This window comes from Xiphophorus maculatus, chromosome 10, assembly GCF_002775205.1.
Source record: "Xiphophorus maculatus strain JP 163 A chromosome 10, X_maculatus-5.0-male, whole genome shotgun sequence".
NCBI lineage: Eukaryota > Metazoa > Chordata > Actinopteri > Cyprinodontiformes > Poeciliidae > Xiphophorus > Xiphophorus maculatus.
The window spans coordinates 14,633,493-14,649,454 of NC_036452.1; the positions used below are offsets into that span (position 1 = coordinate 14,633,493).

A 15,962-nucleotide genomic window follows, 5' to 3' on the forward strand; every position below is an offset into this window, starting at 1 on the left:
TTGTTAAAAGAATCTGGAGTTTAGTTTTCTTAAAAGAAGTTATAAATCTTACTTACAAAATCCGCCCATAAATGAGCTTATAAATAAGTGCTTTTACAAAAGACTAACCTGACTTTGAAGTGCTAACCTCAGGCGTGAGGATTCAATGCCTTGCAAAATTGTTTCACCCTCTGAGCATTACAACCACAAACCTTACTCAAACTTATTGGGAATTATGTGATAAGTAAACACAAAGTGGACCTTAGTTGTAAGGTGGAGAAAAAGTGTACATATATTTTTATTTATTTTAACAAATAACAAATTGAAAAGTGTGTCCTGACTTCCTCTTTGGCAATTTCTCTCCTGTTCTTCACTCCATTTACACAGAAAATAAGTTTCATAGAAGTGGACTCTTTTCCTGAATTAGCTGAAGCCAGACTGTTGCAGTGTATTTGATTTAAGGGTATCAGTGTAAAATCTAATTACTGCAAAGCCATATTCTGTTTGTTAACAAATGTAAATAATGTGCATCACTTTAGTTTTACAATTTTGTGTTAATCTGTCACACAAAATCTTAAAGCAATACACTGAAGGTTGTGGTTGTAACCAAATGTGCACAAGTTTAAGGGATACGATTATGTTTGCAAGGCACAATGTGATTATAAGTTAAATACAGTTTGCTAAGTTCTACTTTTACATTTTCTGATGTTTCTTTATATCTCTCTGTCTCCGTTATTTTTGATAGTGTTGTGTTTGCTCTGAGGCTGGTTCAGAACACCCAAATACAGATTACACTCAAGCTGTTATTGAAAGAGAACATGTAAACTCAACAACAGTCGCATGTTTTCTCATTTAAATGACAGATTCATTAAACTCGTCAGGGCGTTCTAATTAGGAAACTGGCTCTTTACTTTCTAAACTTTCCATAGTATTCACTACCTAGCACTTTTTCCAAACTACTTATGCATGTTTTGAAAGGTTGGGTAATCTTCATCATCCATACCAAAGAAAGAACAACAAATGTTTTTTTGAGCCAGCTTTGCCTTAACATTAGCCATCTTATATAATGTCTCTTGCAAAGGAGTTATTGGATCTCAATGAGACAACCTGTACAAATAAAAGTCAAATAAAGTAATATAGTTTCATATTTTCTCAACACATCCAAATGAATTTCTGAACATATTTGTGTGCCAGTGTTAACTCTAAAAAATCAATCTTGTGCTTCAGAAACAGAGATTTGCTTTGAAGATGATAAGACTAGTGATAAATTAAAGACTATTGTCTCATTTTCTTTCTGAGCAAAGCATGCAGGCGCAGCTTTTTCCTTCATCTGGCTTTATGAGTGAATAGGCGAGATAATCTGAATCTTGACTAATCTTTACAAAAACTCATCGCCATTTAGGTATCTAAAAGCTGACCTCTTCTAAATATTTACTTTTAAACCAGAAATTGTCCAGTTTCAACCAAAACCCACAAAAATGGCCAGTGAATCTATGCACACCAATATAGACACCATGTTGAATGAATCTTTAAGAGTTTACAGTTTCTTCCTGCTGCCTGCTTTTGTGTAATTTGTTTTAAGTGGCTTTTGAACAAAAGTTTCTCCTAAATGTTACATAAGTGTTTCTCATTTCATCACCTCCACAACTTCACCTCTCCCTCCCACTTCCCTTCCCTCTGTTCTCCCCTCTCCCTCCCTCATCGATCCTCTAATCCTTTACTCCTGCCATCCATCCAGGAGACCACAGTATAGATCTGGAACTGAAAACCCCAACAGAACTCAACTACGTCCCCTGTACCCCCCTGCGCTCCGATGAATTCTTTAGTGAGGGTGAAGCTTGCATAATGTCCCCAAGTAGGACCACACTCACCAGACCTAGTGACCTCTCTCTAGCTCAGACCACAAGCACCTCCAGCAGCGACCCCTCCACCGTGGTTCCGGCCGCTGGCTCTGAGCCTCCTATAGCGGGGCCTGAAGACACAGTTCTGACTGGAGGAGACAGAGGGATGACAGTTGAGATGCCAGAAAATGACCGAAGGGCAGGGAAACTTAAAGATGATTCTCAGAATGGAAGAGAGGAAGAAGAGGAAATGACCCAGGAGAGACTGCGGAGTCTGCTGGAGGATATACAGCTGGAGGGAGGCATGGAGGAAGAGGAGATGACCGAAGAGAGAGTGAATGCGATCCTTGAGCAAGTTCGGCAAGCAGAAAAAAACATTTCTTCAGTTCCAGGCTGGAGGACTGAGATGTCTGGAGCCACAGCTGGACACAGCAGCAAGGACACAGAGAGCAGGTAAGATTTGATCTGTTCTACTACTCAGATCAAACGCGCAAATCTGCTGTTGGGTCTGAAACCTTTCACATAATTCAGCCCTGACAGTCCAGCTGATTCCCTGGAGCAGCCCCCGGCTCAGAACGGAGGTCACACAGAGCCAGCCAGGGAAGGGAGAGAAAAAGAAGCCAAGAAGAAAGGGGCTGAAGAAGACAGCAGGACAGCGGGACCCAGCCGAGGACGGGAGGACGTAGGCAGCAAGTCCCAGCACAAAGTGCAGGTGAGAAGCTTCCACACAGGGAAACTTTCATCCATCTCATGAAACTGTGAGATCTCCTGGGTTTGACAAAGTCTTCACCACATGTTTTGGGTTTTTCAAAGCCAAATGATTCTTTGATGTCTGAGATGCAGATTTAAATTTTGTGTGACAAAGATATATATTTATTTTTTAGGACTATAACACATAAAATAGATTAAATGTGCCCTGAGTTCTTGGAGTGAGGCAGCACGGGTCAATTCAAAAACAGGAAGAAATTATAAGATCATCCCCAGTTCAGTCAGAAACACTTTTAAACATTTAAGTAAATATTTTTTAGGCAGTATGTTGATAGTTTGATGTCAAGGTTCCAAACACATCGATTGATGGACGTGGTGCTCAACATGTCGTAGCGAGAGGAACACAACTGTGCTTCCCTCTACAGGTTTTCCACATCAGGAAGTAAAGAGCAGATCTGTGACCATGAAACGTTAGGGGGGGTGATGTGGTGATGAAGAGAACCAAGCAGAAGGCAGACAGGAAATGCAGGTTGCACATGGAGGTTTGCAGAATAGTGAGGTTATGCTTGCATACAGTTGGCTCATGAATTTATACGATATCATTACACCCCCTCTAACATTTCACTATTTTAACAGTAGTTTCCAAGTCCTGTTAAACATAGGGAAAAAAATTAGCTCAACTTTTTCAAAGCATCATATGTATATTTTGGATGCTTAGATGATTTTACCTTCAGAAATCAAATTGTCTGATCTGCCAATAACCAATAAAAGATGATTTATTAGTGCAAATGTAGTCAAGTATTAAGGTAAAATATATCTTAGACACACATCAGGGTTGTTAACAATGCCTCGCTGCTGGGCCTTTGTCAGGAAACCATCAGAGCTGATGAGTCCGGCTCTGACGACGAGACCACCGTCACTACCAGGGTGTACCGCAGACGGGTCATACTTAAGGTGTGTGAGGCCTGGTGTGTGTGTGAACAGAGTGCTGAGCTCAGTCCAAAAACAAAGTGTGTAAAGCCAAGAGAGCAGAGAGCTACTGCCATTCTTTCCTTAGCATGAAAGAAGCCGTGTGTTGTCATTTCAGTGTTTGTGTGCTACTGTAGTCTAGACACATTGAACGCTATAAATGGTTTTCACAAAAACCATCGGTGGAAATACAGAACTGGGTAGAAATGTGTAGTGAACTGTATTTTCTTGTCTACCCCCTGAAATTTCATTGAAAAATATCTCCATATTTATTTCATGTAAAGCTGAGTTAGTGTTCAGCTTTGGTGTATTCACTGCTTGTTGGTGTGAGCCACTACTCCTTCAGCATTTGTATTTGGTTGGTTGGTTGATTTGTTTTGCTTTGTTTGGTTGTGCAAATCCAAATCAATGAATATTGTTGTGATTACTGGGATATATTTCCACTAGAGATTAATGAGGTGCTGGTCATTTCACACCTTCCCATTTTTGTAATTTTTATATAGTTTTTAGGTATGAAATGAGGCCACCTACAGAGAGACATCCTGTACCCACATTGAATACTGGTGTTTTTTAAGTAGTTTCTACGATCTATTTCAGGTTTTCAGTGAGAAAATATGGTTAAATGACAAAAGATTGTACAATAGTTTTCAGTCTGTAACAGTGGAGTTATTGGATTGTTACTAGTTGCAGAATTTCATCTAATTATCTCAATACATTGAGTTTATGCCTGTCCCTTTTTGTTTGTTTGCATGACAGCAAGTTTAAATTAGACAGACTGATTGCAACCTAAAGTTTGGTACTTTTTTTTTTCTTTTTGATCCAAACCTTTCGAATCTGTTTGAATATAACAATTGATGATTCCTGCTTGTTGACGTGCTTCTGAAAGTGGCACTTTAACTCTTAAAAAAAAAGCCTGCAGCTTTGCTCTTCCTTTCCCATTCCACCCATTTGTCTTTTGTTTTTCCACTCATCTTTTCTTCCTCCAACTTTCATCACAGGGAGAGGAGGCCAGAAACATTCCTGGACAGTCTGTTACTGAGGAGCAGTTCATAGATGATGATGGGAATCTGGTCACCAGAAAAGTAACCATCTTCCTGCCCTGCTACAGCTTACCTGCAAACATCTTCCATTCTGTTATTTTCCCCTTTAAAACATTCCCATCCTCCTGTTCCTGACCTGCTTCTGCCCCCTACAGGTTATCAGAAAGGTGGTTCGTCGGGGTTTCAACTCACAGGAAAGGCTGGAATGTGAAGGCCAGACTATTCCAGGGGAAGGAACTTCTGGTGTTGATGTAGGCGAGGCAGATGCTGCTGCATCAGCAGAGGCTGCAGCATCTGCAGCAGGAAACAAGGGTGGGAGGGGCAAGAAAAGAGGGAAGCGTTCCCGACATGGTCACAAGGAGGAGGCCCAGAGAGAGAAAACACAGGTTGGCGTCAAAACCAACCGCTGCACCTGGACCGACTTGAACTTGCACGGCACTGAAATGAGATAAAACCTTGAAAAAAAAAAACTGCAAATGTAGTTTGTGTTTGGTGTGTAAAAGTGTGGTTCTAGTGGTTTTTGGTTTTCTAATCCACAAAACAATTGCAGAAGTGTCCAATCCTGAGTATTAATGGTTAGAAAATATAAAGATTAATAAGACCAAATTAAACAAGTACTTAATGGCAACAAACCAACTTCAATAGCAGTATATTGTTATTCTTTCATTTGAGCTTTGAAAATAATCGCTTAATGTTTGATGAAGTCAATCCAAAATTAAGAAATAAGTTTAGAGATGTTTGTCACAAACAGCCACTTTGTCTTGGACTTCAATGAATATATACTTAAGAGTAGGGCTTCATGGCATTAGTGAATTTGATTGGAATATGAGTACTTCCAACACTCTGAAATCCCTGTATCTGATTCGATTGTGGGCATCTACTGCAGTAAAACTAAGTTCAACTGGCTGAACAGCCTATTGCTATGAAAAGTGTAATAATTTTAAGATTTAAAAGAACAACAGTCTTTTAAATTGACTTTCAGAACATCAGTGAGTGCAGTTGTAATTTTGTTTTGATGATACATTATGTAGCCTTAATTTAGAAACCATATACCTTTAAAAAACCCATCAGTCTTTCGGCATTAGTGAACACACATAAGGTGATATTTTTGCGCCTGAACGTCATGCTGGTGTATTTAAATAAGTCACAAGTGAAACTCTGCAGTGTGCTAAAGTTGAGCCATTTCCATTCTTGATTTTTGTGATATGTTTTGAAGTAAATTGTGATCTCTGATATTTAGCAATAATGTGACCTGTCAGTGTTGATGCCTGTGTGAAAAACAGAGTTGATTGCAGTTTGCAGTGGTTTTGATGTGTTTTCAGGTTGTAAATAACAAATATCGGGTGTTTCATTAAATACAGAATGTTTTTATTTTTTTAAACCATGTGTAATTTGCTTGTACATTGATAGAAACTTTTCTTTCTCTCCCTGATCTAATTTTTCTTCCAGCATGCTGCCTGCTGTAGTGACCAGACTTGTGTATGCTTTTAATAGTCTTTGCCTGAACAAATTAATAACTTATAATTTTTCTGTTGTTTTTTCTTTTAATGAACTTCGCTGCTTTTCCTGCCCAGCCTGGAGATGGTTCCAGCAAGAAGCAAGAAAAAAAGAGTCAGTCGTAACGGCAAGGCTCTGAAAATAACCAGGTAAGAGAACATTTAGACTCGGGTAACGTCCTGTATCACAGCGACATTCACTTCATTCTCAATGGCCTCACTTACTTTGTTTGAGAGGTGCCAGCTCCCCTCAAATCAAATCATTTTGAAACCTTTCTATATACACTAATGGCAATAGAAAGTAAAAAAAAGAAAAAAGTACCAACTTAATTATAGAACTAATCAATTAAATGGATAAAATGATGCAACAGATTCAACTTAAATACAATAATTGTGACTCAGCATGTTCCCCCAGCATATAGCTATCCTTCCAGGTCCTGAACTTTGTGCTTTTGTTCTTTTAATGGGTGAGTGTTAAATTGAAATAGTGCAACTTGTTAAGTCTGAACTTGAAAAATATTTTAAAGTTTTTGTATGAAAATCCTTGAATAATTGTGTTTGCAACAAACTCCAGTTCTTTGCAAAAGTACTCATACAATCTAAACCTTTACACACTGTGTCAGGTTACAGCCACAAACTTTCATGGATCTTGTTGAGCTGTTTTTATGTTACGTGGTCATTCATAATTATGAAGTAATCGGAAAAATTCTACATTATTTTCAAAATTAGCATTTAGAGCCTTGAACCAGTACTTTGTGAAAAAATTTGTTTTAATGTTAGAGCTGTTTTTATGTGTGTCTAAATTTTTGCTAAATAGATCATGTCCAGTTAGATTGACTGGAGAGTGTTTGTACATGTCAATGTTCAAGTCTTTCTACAAATTTCTAATTGGACTTAGGTCCAAACTTTGCACCTTTCTAACACTTTAATATACTTTCATCTTAACCGTTCCTTTGTAGTTCCAGCTTTATGCTGGACTGAAGGGGTTTTGGAAGGAAATTTGGTTGCACTTGAGTAAAAAGGATGACTACAAATGTAAAAAACTTAATTAAATGTTGTTCATATATTTTCCTTCACCTTCAAAATTCTAAGTTTGTGCTTGTAAAATCACCAAATGTATAAAAATCTCAATGGTTATGAATATTTTTGTAAAACACTAGTTTCACCTGAGAAAGTAAACCTAACATTTCTGAATAACTTTTTACATTTTTGCTTGAAAGTATAAACTGTTGCCTTTTACCCTCCAGGTTTTTAAGTCACTCACAGCGACGCCACTCTTGAAAAACAGCTGAACTGGAGTCCACAATGAAGAAGATCGGGTTGGGACGTGTCAAGTCACCCAAATTGTTTTGGAAGCATTCACCTACAGCGCATGGTTTACAGCAAGACGACGTTACTTTTCCTTGATTTCGCATGAGCATGTCACCGAACTCACTCACTGTCAGAAAAAAAAGAAAGAAAAACAAAGCAAATCGGAAGGGACACGCATGGACGTGAGCGGAAAACTTTAGCTCATCAGCAGCAAATGAACTGCATCTGCAGCCAAATAAAAAACCTGCTGACAGAACAGACTCCACTCTCTGACACTCGCCTTTTACTGCGCTTTTGTTTTGTTTTCTTTTTTTTCCCTCCTGAATCTGAAACAGAGGCACTGGAGTGTACCATGTGGTTTGTTTTTTAAAATGAAATCTAACAGCAAAGGGGCGATTTTGTTGTATATAACTGATACTGTATAAAAACAACAAAAAAAATAGTAGCTTCACAGATTGTTTATGCACTGATTTGAGCTGGTGAGGCTTTGCAGAGTCGGTGCACTTGACTGTGTGACTTAATTTGCTCTTCCTAAATAATGAAAAAAAGGAGCAAAAAATCTGTATGAGAACGAGAAATGAATGCAGGAAAAAAACTGCTTAATTTTACACATTGGATGTCTGAACAGCTACTCTGCTGTGGAACGTTCTCCAGAGAAATTATATTTTGCTGCATGTTGTGTCACTTTATTTTTAATGTTTTCTTTTCTTTCTTCTAATTTTAAAGCACTGTAGTACAATTAGTGAGGGTGTGACAGAACTTCTTTATCTGTTTAGGCTCATAATAACACAAAGGTTTTCATCTGTGGCGGTCTTTGGTTTAGTAATCACACTCCACATTTAAGTTGTGGGACAGTAAATCTTCGGTCTTGATCTAACAAAAATTACAGGCGGTTTTGTCAGATGTAACCTGCAGGCTGGAATATTAGCGCTAATCTGCTGCCAGTCCTGAGTGTGTGTGTGTATGCGTGAGGGGATGTGTGTGTGTACCATAAGTCTTTACTCCCAACATGCATACTATGGCTTTTCTGTCTACTGGTGTTTTTAAAAACGGGGACTGTTTTTATGTTACGTTTTTACAACTTTCATCATATTTAATTGTTATTTACATGATCTGATTTTTAGCATCAACCACCAAAACCGTAACTCTACCAACAGCTGGAATCACACAAATCACACCTGTGACTTCACATTGGTGAAAATGTTAGTCTCTTTTACTGTAAATCTATTTTTTCTGTGTTTCTTTTTCATACGAATCTACCCCTTGCATTCACTGAAAATAAATCTGGTACCAACATGTATGACGAACCAACATAGCCAATCCTGGATGATTAATTATTTAAGCAAAAAATAAATAAATAAACTGTGTTTTAACCTATAAACACTGTGTGTCATTGTGTTTCTTCTGCATCGAACACAATATAAAAGATATACATTGTCTTTTTTAAGTTACATTATTCGTAGATAGAATGATGTTACAACCTCAATAAATGTACTTTTTAAGATGGGAAACCAGTGAGATTTGACCATCAGTGTGGTTAAAGAACAGGCTGTGTTATTGCAGTGTAAGCCAATAGCAGTGTTTTGTATTATGAGCAACAGATTGGAATAGATCACAGATTCATATGAGAGACTGTGGGAAAGCACCACTCTATCCGGAGAGAAACCATGCATGCAAATTGAACTCTTCACAAAAAGGTTCTGGTCCAGCTGGGATGTGTGAACTCGGGACCTTTTTTACTAGATGATAAATCTTCTGAGAAGCTTTTTGGGTCACGTCTATTGCAGATCCAAAATAGTTCTGCTTAAGAATGACAAAGTTAAACCAATGTCTAGACTGTCTCCAGCCTGCTAAGCAAAAACAAACTTTATATCTTTCACAGGCGTTTACCAAGAACTGCACGATAACTTCACCACACCACTCAGTTTACATGTGGACAAAAACATGTCGCAGAAGATTAAACAGAATGATGTTTGCACTTTAGCAGCAGGTTTGATTGCTGGACTTTGGGAAAGCCACTTGGAGCAGGTATGATTGTATAAATCTAGAAACTGCCCTGCATGCCCAAAGTCTTTATTAAGGTGGATCTTGTCTAATAGCAACAAAATCGAGGTGTTACCTTGACTTTTAGAGTATATACATTGTTTTCCTTGTGGATGAGGTGGATGATGCTAAATTGTTTCCTCATTAATCGGTTGAAGGTATCTGAGACAACCTAAGAAGATTTCTTCCTGTTCTGCACATCTAGAAACTGAAACTGTTGCCAATTTTCTTTTTAAATTGGAAAAGCAACTGTATATTTTGATTGAAGGTCTTTCCAAGCATCGCCTTTCGCTTAATTTTCAGGCTATTCGAACTCATGAATATGCTCTAATCTAAACCATTCCATTGTAGCTCCGATTGTATGTTTAGGGTTGGTCTCATACTATTAGGTGAACCTCCACCCAAGTCTTCTGCAATATCTGAGTGGTTTTCTCCTGGTATTGTTCTGTGTTTTGCTCCATCCATCTTTGCTTCAACTCTGACCAGCTTCCCTGGCCCTACTGAAGAAAAGGATCCAATAGCCTGCTGCCACCTTTATTTAAGGTGAACAAGCATTGTTCAAGGTGTACCAGGCTTGTGGCAAGCTGCAAACATCCTCCCATAGAGACCATATTTGTCTGTCTCCAACAGATATTCTGTTAACAGTTTCTCCCATTTGAGTTATTGATCCCTGCAGCTGCTGCATAGTTACTAATGATCTCTTGGTTGCTTCTTTTTCAGCTTGGGTGAGTTCAGGTTTGGATTTGTTGCTGGTGTAGGTTCTCAGTCATCCAGTTCATTATAACCCTAAATCCTTTGCTTTAAATTTCTCCCCAATGTTCTCCCTGACCTGTCTGCCGTGGTCCTTGATTTTTATAATGCTGGTTGTTAACTAATGTTCTCTAACAAACCTTTTATTTATGCTGAGATTAAATTGCACTCTGTTCATTCAGTGTCATCCAGAGGCAAAGGGTTTTATTTGATTGTGTTTGGGGGTATTAGAGTAAAGGGTGCTGAATACAAATTCATGCAGCACTTTTTGGGTTTTATTTGTAATAAAACTTTGAAAACCATTTATCATTTTTCTTCCACTGTACCGATTTGCACATCGTTTTGCACAGGTTTTTGTTTTAGCCCTTAAAAATCTAATAAAACACGGATGTTTGTTACAAAAAATATATAAAGGCCCAGACCTTTATTTTGTTAGCAAAGAACACAATCCCTAAATGTCTGTTTTTCATCTGAGTTTCTTAACTAAGTACCTTTTTGACCCTCTTAGGGTAAATTATACCTGAAATACAAACTTCCTAATGCAAGTAAGATCTTGAAGCTCTGCATAAAAACCTTTAAATAGATTATTTTGCAGTTCATAGAGAAAACTACATTTTAGGTCAAAAACTGTGTCATAAGTTGTCTGACACAGAAGCTTGTCCCAATTTAAAGTTCACAAACACAAATATTGAACTTTCAGGTTGCACCACAACCTGCATGTGTACAAACCAGTGTTCAGACAGAAGCGTGACGTGTGGTTCTACATCATCACTGCTACTCGGGCTGAAGTCTCTGGTGCTTAGTTATCGATTTACTCTCCTAGAACAGTTTTTCTGTCTTTATAGGTTTTTCAGAAGGTAAACTAGAACGCAGTGTTTTCTGGTGGTGGGTTGTTCAGCTGTGTCAACATTTGTACGTCCTCCAGCGTACAAATGCTGATATTATTTTGTTCCCTGAAACACATTAGTCTGCAAAAACAGAAAACAGCGGGAGTTATTCATTGTTAAAATTGTTAAAAATATATATATATTTTTTTTAAAATCCTATTGTACTATGGTAAGAATACTCGTAAGATGAAAGAAAAATATATTGTTTGTTCATTAAGTGCAATTTGTATGTGCAGATTACCTTGCTAAAGTATTCATTGTTATTTCTAAAAAAACAAAGATTTATTTTACTTGGATTTTATGCAACATGCCAACACAAGTAGTGTTTCTCTGTAAAGTGGAAGAAAAATTATTAATGGTTTTAATTATTAAAAATATGAGTAATGCAACACAATTTTGTATTCAGCACCTTTACTATAACACCCATCCAACCAATTCCCTTTACAAGTCACATTATTAGTAGAGAATATCCACTTTTGTGCAATTCAAACCCAGTCTAAATATAGTTACACAGTTGCTGTTCAATTTGCCAGACTTCAACTGTGATGCTTTTTTTTTGTCTGTACTGTACACTGACTGTTGTCTAAATTTTTTCATTAGTTTTTCACACATTTTCCAAAATGTTAAGCTTCTTGTTTTTCAAGCTGTTCATCTGGATCCAAAATCCTTTGACTTTTCAAGTGGGAGTACATGAACAGGCGTTCAGTTGACCAGCCAACTTTAAATTATTATCATTGTAAGTTAAAAATCATCTTAGTGGGAGAAAAACATAAAAATACAGTACTAGTATATTTTAAAGACATTTAAAAAACGCCTGTTCATGTACTCCCACTTGACTTGAACAGGAAGTTTTCCCTCATCATGTGCTTTGCAACTAATTGTAAAACCTAGGAGATTGATTTCTCTGTGGATAGGATTAACTTTATGAGATTTAAATAGCAGCACTCAGCCAATTACCACAGGGTTGTGTAACTGTTGAAATAAGAATCAAGTAAACGCTTTTTTCAAGTCACAGCTGTTTTTTTTTTATTTAAAAAATATTCTTAACATTTCAAAAACACATTGAAAAATACAATAGTTTCATAACTAAATAGCATATCAAAGGTTAGGAGCAAACATTCAAGAATAGACTCACTCATCTCCCTCCAGAACTCTGAAACAACCGCAATAATCATGTTTTGTTATCTTTACTACAGTTCTTCGATAGTCCCACTAAGCATCCTGGATAGTGCTTTCTATTATTGTTTCAGTGTTCAGAGTTCATTATCTAAATGACACAAAATGCGGTTTCTCATCATTCATCTCAAACTCTTTCCTGAGTCAAACAGTCTTTTAAATTCAAAAAGCACCAAAGGAAAGGCTATTATTATTTGCATTATTATTAATGTTCACAGTCTCTCTGCACTTGCATTGCTTTGGTCTTCACAACTCGGTGTTGTTGCTCACATCCCCTTTTTGCTGTGCTGGCTTAGAGCTCTGTTTACGCAGTACGGGATGATGCTGACGGTGACTAGGGGAACGGTTGCGCTCTTGCAGAAGGAGAGCAGGTAGAAGAGGGCTGCAGTGTGTGTGGGAGGCTTGAAGGAGTCAAACAGGTGGAGTAGAAACAAAGAGCTGAGAATGCATCCTGCTCTGGCTGATGCACTGCTGCTCTTCTTGGTCTCGGTGTACAGTGGAGAATGCAGGCCCAGACCAAGGCCGAACAGCGTACCCATGTTGCGCAGAAGGCTGGCGAAGGGCGTGGTGTCCAAATTGACCCACTCTGGTCTGACACACCACTTCTGGGCTTTCTCTAGTGTCCACAGAAGGTCCACACCCACAGCTTTGAGTAGCACATAGAAGCCCACGGCGAAGCTTGTCAGGAAGAGTGTTGTGTAGAAGTACTTCTTCATGCTGGCACTGTAGATCCACTGAGTTCTGTTGAAGGCTTCAGCCACAATCATACCTGGAAGCATTAAAGCACATTAACTATTAGGCTTGATTGCCAGTGACGATCTCTTTAAGATCCTGAAAGGTTTTACAAGTTCTCCACTGACCTGTTATGACTCCAGCAACGACCTGGTGGGGGAAGTGAGCAGCAATGAAAACCCTTGACAGGCAGACACACACCTGGACTCCCCAAAAGATGGACCACAGAAGAGCCTTCAGATACCTGCCAAACAACAATAACAACAAAAACAGACAACTTAATTCAGGTAATTGTTTTGCTTTGCCCCAAATATCAGCACTCCAGTTTAAAATCAGCCAACGGAACCTTTCAATGCAATATAAGAATTAATCTTTTTATCCTTTCCATATCACCAGTAATTTATCTACCTAAAAGTAAAAACAACCCAGGAATAACACCCAGTGTGCAGCAGAAGTCAATGATCAACCACAGTTAGAACAGATAGTGTGTCCTGAATGATAAGCTCCTGATAAAGGAAAGTGGTAAACAACTCAGACGTAATGGGAAGGAAAAAGGGGAGCTAAGCTAAAATAGCAATTTTTTTATTTTTTTTTATTTTGTCACTTACCAATTTGTGTTTGATGATTTCTTGCTTGTCAGAATGGCAAGGATGGAAGTCACAAGGGTGTAGTACACTCCTGCAGCTCCCATAGCGTGTCCAGAGGGACTGCCTGGATTTACAAAGACAGAAAGCAAATATTATAGCTAAGAAATACTCCAGCTCACAGAAAGCTGCATTTTTCAAGGCTGATAATTGATCTATTGAAAAAACTAAATATTACTGTGTTGACTGTTGTATTTGTTCACATTCTTTTGTTGAGTTGTGATATGCATCATTATTTTGCCATATGTTTGCCTCATCTTTCTTCTAAAAACTAGAGTAAAAATACACGTTCTGCAAAAGACAGTCAAGAATAAGGGAAAAATAAACTATAATGTAAACTACATCGTATCTTAATATTGTTCTCTGTAATATTTTAGGTTCATTTGTCTTGTAGCTGTTTTATTTTTGTTCTTTGTTTTATATGTTTGCATAGCACTTTGGTCAGTGTTGCTATGTTGTAGTGACATGGCAAATAGTAGGCAGCCTATTAATTTTTACTTTGCAAAATTACTATTACTAAATTACTATTGATAAATTAAATGTTTATGAATACGCACAAAAGAACTATTTTAAAGAATTGGCAACAAAAAGGTGTGAAATGTGATTAAACTGCTCCAAAACACCTGAATTCTTACAAAATATGTAAAAATAAATATATTATTATTATTATTAATAATAATAGTAATAATAATAATAATAATAATAATAATAATAATAATAATAATAATAATAATAATAATAATAATAATAATAATAATAATAAAATAAATTGTACATCAGGAAGTAAATGTGTGTTCAGTAGCATCTCTCACCTGGTCCGGTCTCACAGGTCATTGGATACTGTTCAATGTGAGGGCGATCAGCATCTGTGTAATAAGCCGTCTCATGGACCCACCAGTACGGCCTTTCTCCAAACAGAACCCTGTTGAGAGGAGAAGAAACACAAACTGTGTCAGAAGCCATAAGAAAAATTTAAACATGGTTTTGGTAAGTTCAGATAAACATTCAGCTCACCATTTAAACACCAGGTTCAGCCAGTCTCCGATAACAGCCACCCAAATGAGTTTGATGCCGACTGAGGGCCGGAGGTGGAACCACAGCGGGAAGAAGATAAAGAAGGTGTTCCTGAGATCTGCCGCCCAGGATACCCAGAGAAATAGGCTCTGGGCGTCCTTGTAGTTGGTCTGCAGGTACCGGGTGCTGCTCACCCCAAAACCTTCCATGGCATCCATGATATCAGTGAGCATCTTAGCCTGCAGGAAGCAGAAAGGTCTCAGCCTGCTGAGTTGTGAGTGAGTTGGTTCAAAAAGAGAGGACTGTTGCTATCAGTGACACAGCTGGTTGATTTTATACCCGGGACCCACTGCCCAAACGCATGCTCACTCTGATCTTTGGACCTTACACATGTGTAATAAAGCACCGGGAGTTTGGGAGGTTCGTCACACAAACAACTTGATGAGATAAAGGGCAAACAAGAGGACAATTGGAGTATCTCCCACTGAGTCACAGTACGTCAGTTCAAAGAAGAGGTCAAACCTGTGACCTGTAGAAGGATTGATAATGGCACTTTGCTGAACTTCTATCTTTATGTTTAATCAAGTCCAACTTTTGCTTTTCATAATTTGTGAGTTATGTAATTGTTCTTTCGATGATTTGGGCGAATAGTTTTCAGATGGAGCAACCTGTTTGTGGATTACATAAGAAGGTCAAAGATTAAGCGATTGGCTTTGAGCTGAGCAGAAAAGGAGGGAACACTTCTGATCAAATGGCATCAGGTTATGCATGAAAGTCCAGATAAATGGGTATATTTAATAAAATAATCTGTGTAGTGGGTTTATAATTGAAATTAAAAACTTTACATGTTTTCTTTCTGAGATTAACATCCTTTCAAAACCGGAAATGATCTACTATCTTCTACTGACTCGGCATAATAGTGACTTTAGAGCTTTTGACCTCAGAGCAAATTTTTTTTATCTTATTTCACAAATAAAGATGCCTCCTTGGGTCCCTCGGAGCAGACTCAGAATTTGTTGTAGGGACTTTATATCAAATCTGGCATTTGAATGTTTTGAGATCCTCTAGAATCTGACTGGAGGATGTATGAGCCCCATCCAAGCACTGGGTGCATATATTGTACTCTTACTTGGACATATTTTTCAGAAGGGCCACATGTCTGACTTTAAAATCCTGTTTTTATTGATTTTATGTCTAATTTACAGGCTACACAGTAGCACAGTTAATTGCACAGTTGCCATGCAGAAAGAAGGTCCTGGGTTCAAATCCCAGACTGGAGTATTAATGCATGGAATTCGCATGTTTCATCAAAACCAAAACAACTCTTGAAGTATATCACTCTGGGTTTAAGTAATCAGATTTTTTTTCCCAC

At 37.9% G+C, this 15,962-nt stretch overlaps 2 protein-coding genes across 11 annotated transcripts in view; one reads left to right on the forward strand and one right to left on the reverse strand.

The window, feature by feature from the left end:
* Positions 1-8,725, forward strand: part of LOC102220395 (ankyrin-3-like) — a 101,857-nt gene extending 93,132 nt beyond the window's left edge. For 9 of the 10 annotated variants that reach the window (XM_023340524.1, XM_023340527.1, XM_023340529.1 and 6 more), the window contains 7 exons: positions 1,718-2,273; positions 2,352-2,532; positions 3,399-3,482; positions 4,496-4,579; positions 4,693-4,923; positions 6,112-6,183; positions 7,281-8,725. In XM_023340524.1, the coding sequence (XP_023196292.1) occupies positions 1,718-2,273; positions 2,352-2,532; positions 3,399-3,482; positions 4,496-4,579; positions 4,693-4,923; positions 6,112-6,159 (1,184 nt within the window). In that variant the 3' untranslated portion in view covers positions 6,160-6,183; positions 7,281-8,725. The remainder of the gene's footprint in view (positions 1-1,717; positions 2,274-2,351; positions 2,533-3,398; positions 3,483-4,495; positions 4,580-4,692; positions 4,924-6,111; positions 6,184-7,280) is intronic. The other variant, XM_023340525.1, reaches the window with a different exon arrangement.
* Positions 8,726-12,015: 3,290 nt separating this feature from the next.
* On the reverse strand, positions 12,016-14,912 carry g6pc (glucose-6-phosphatase catalytic subunit). The gene is made up of 5 exons (XM_005794721.3): positions 14,591-14,912; positions 14,389-14,498; positions 13,541-13,643; positions 13,061-13,176; positions 12,016-12,969 (listed from the first exon to the last, which is right to left on the reverse strand). Exons 1-5 carry the CDS (start codon positions 14,821-14,823, stop codon positions 12,467-12,469), a joined length of 1,065 nt encoding a protein of 354 aa, XP_005794778.1. The 5' UTR covers positions 14,824-14,912; the 3' UTR covers positions 12,016-12,466.
* Positions 14,913-15,962: the final 1,050 nt, after the last annotated feature.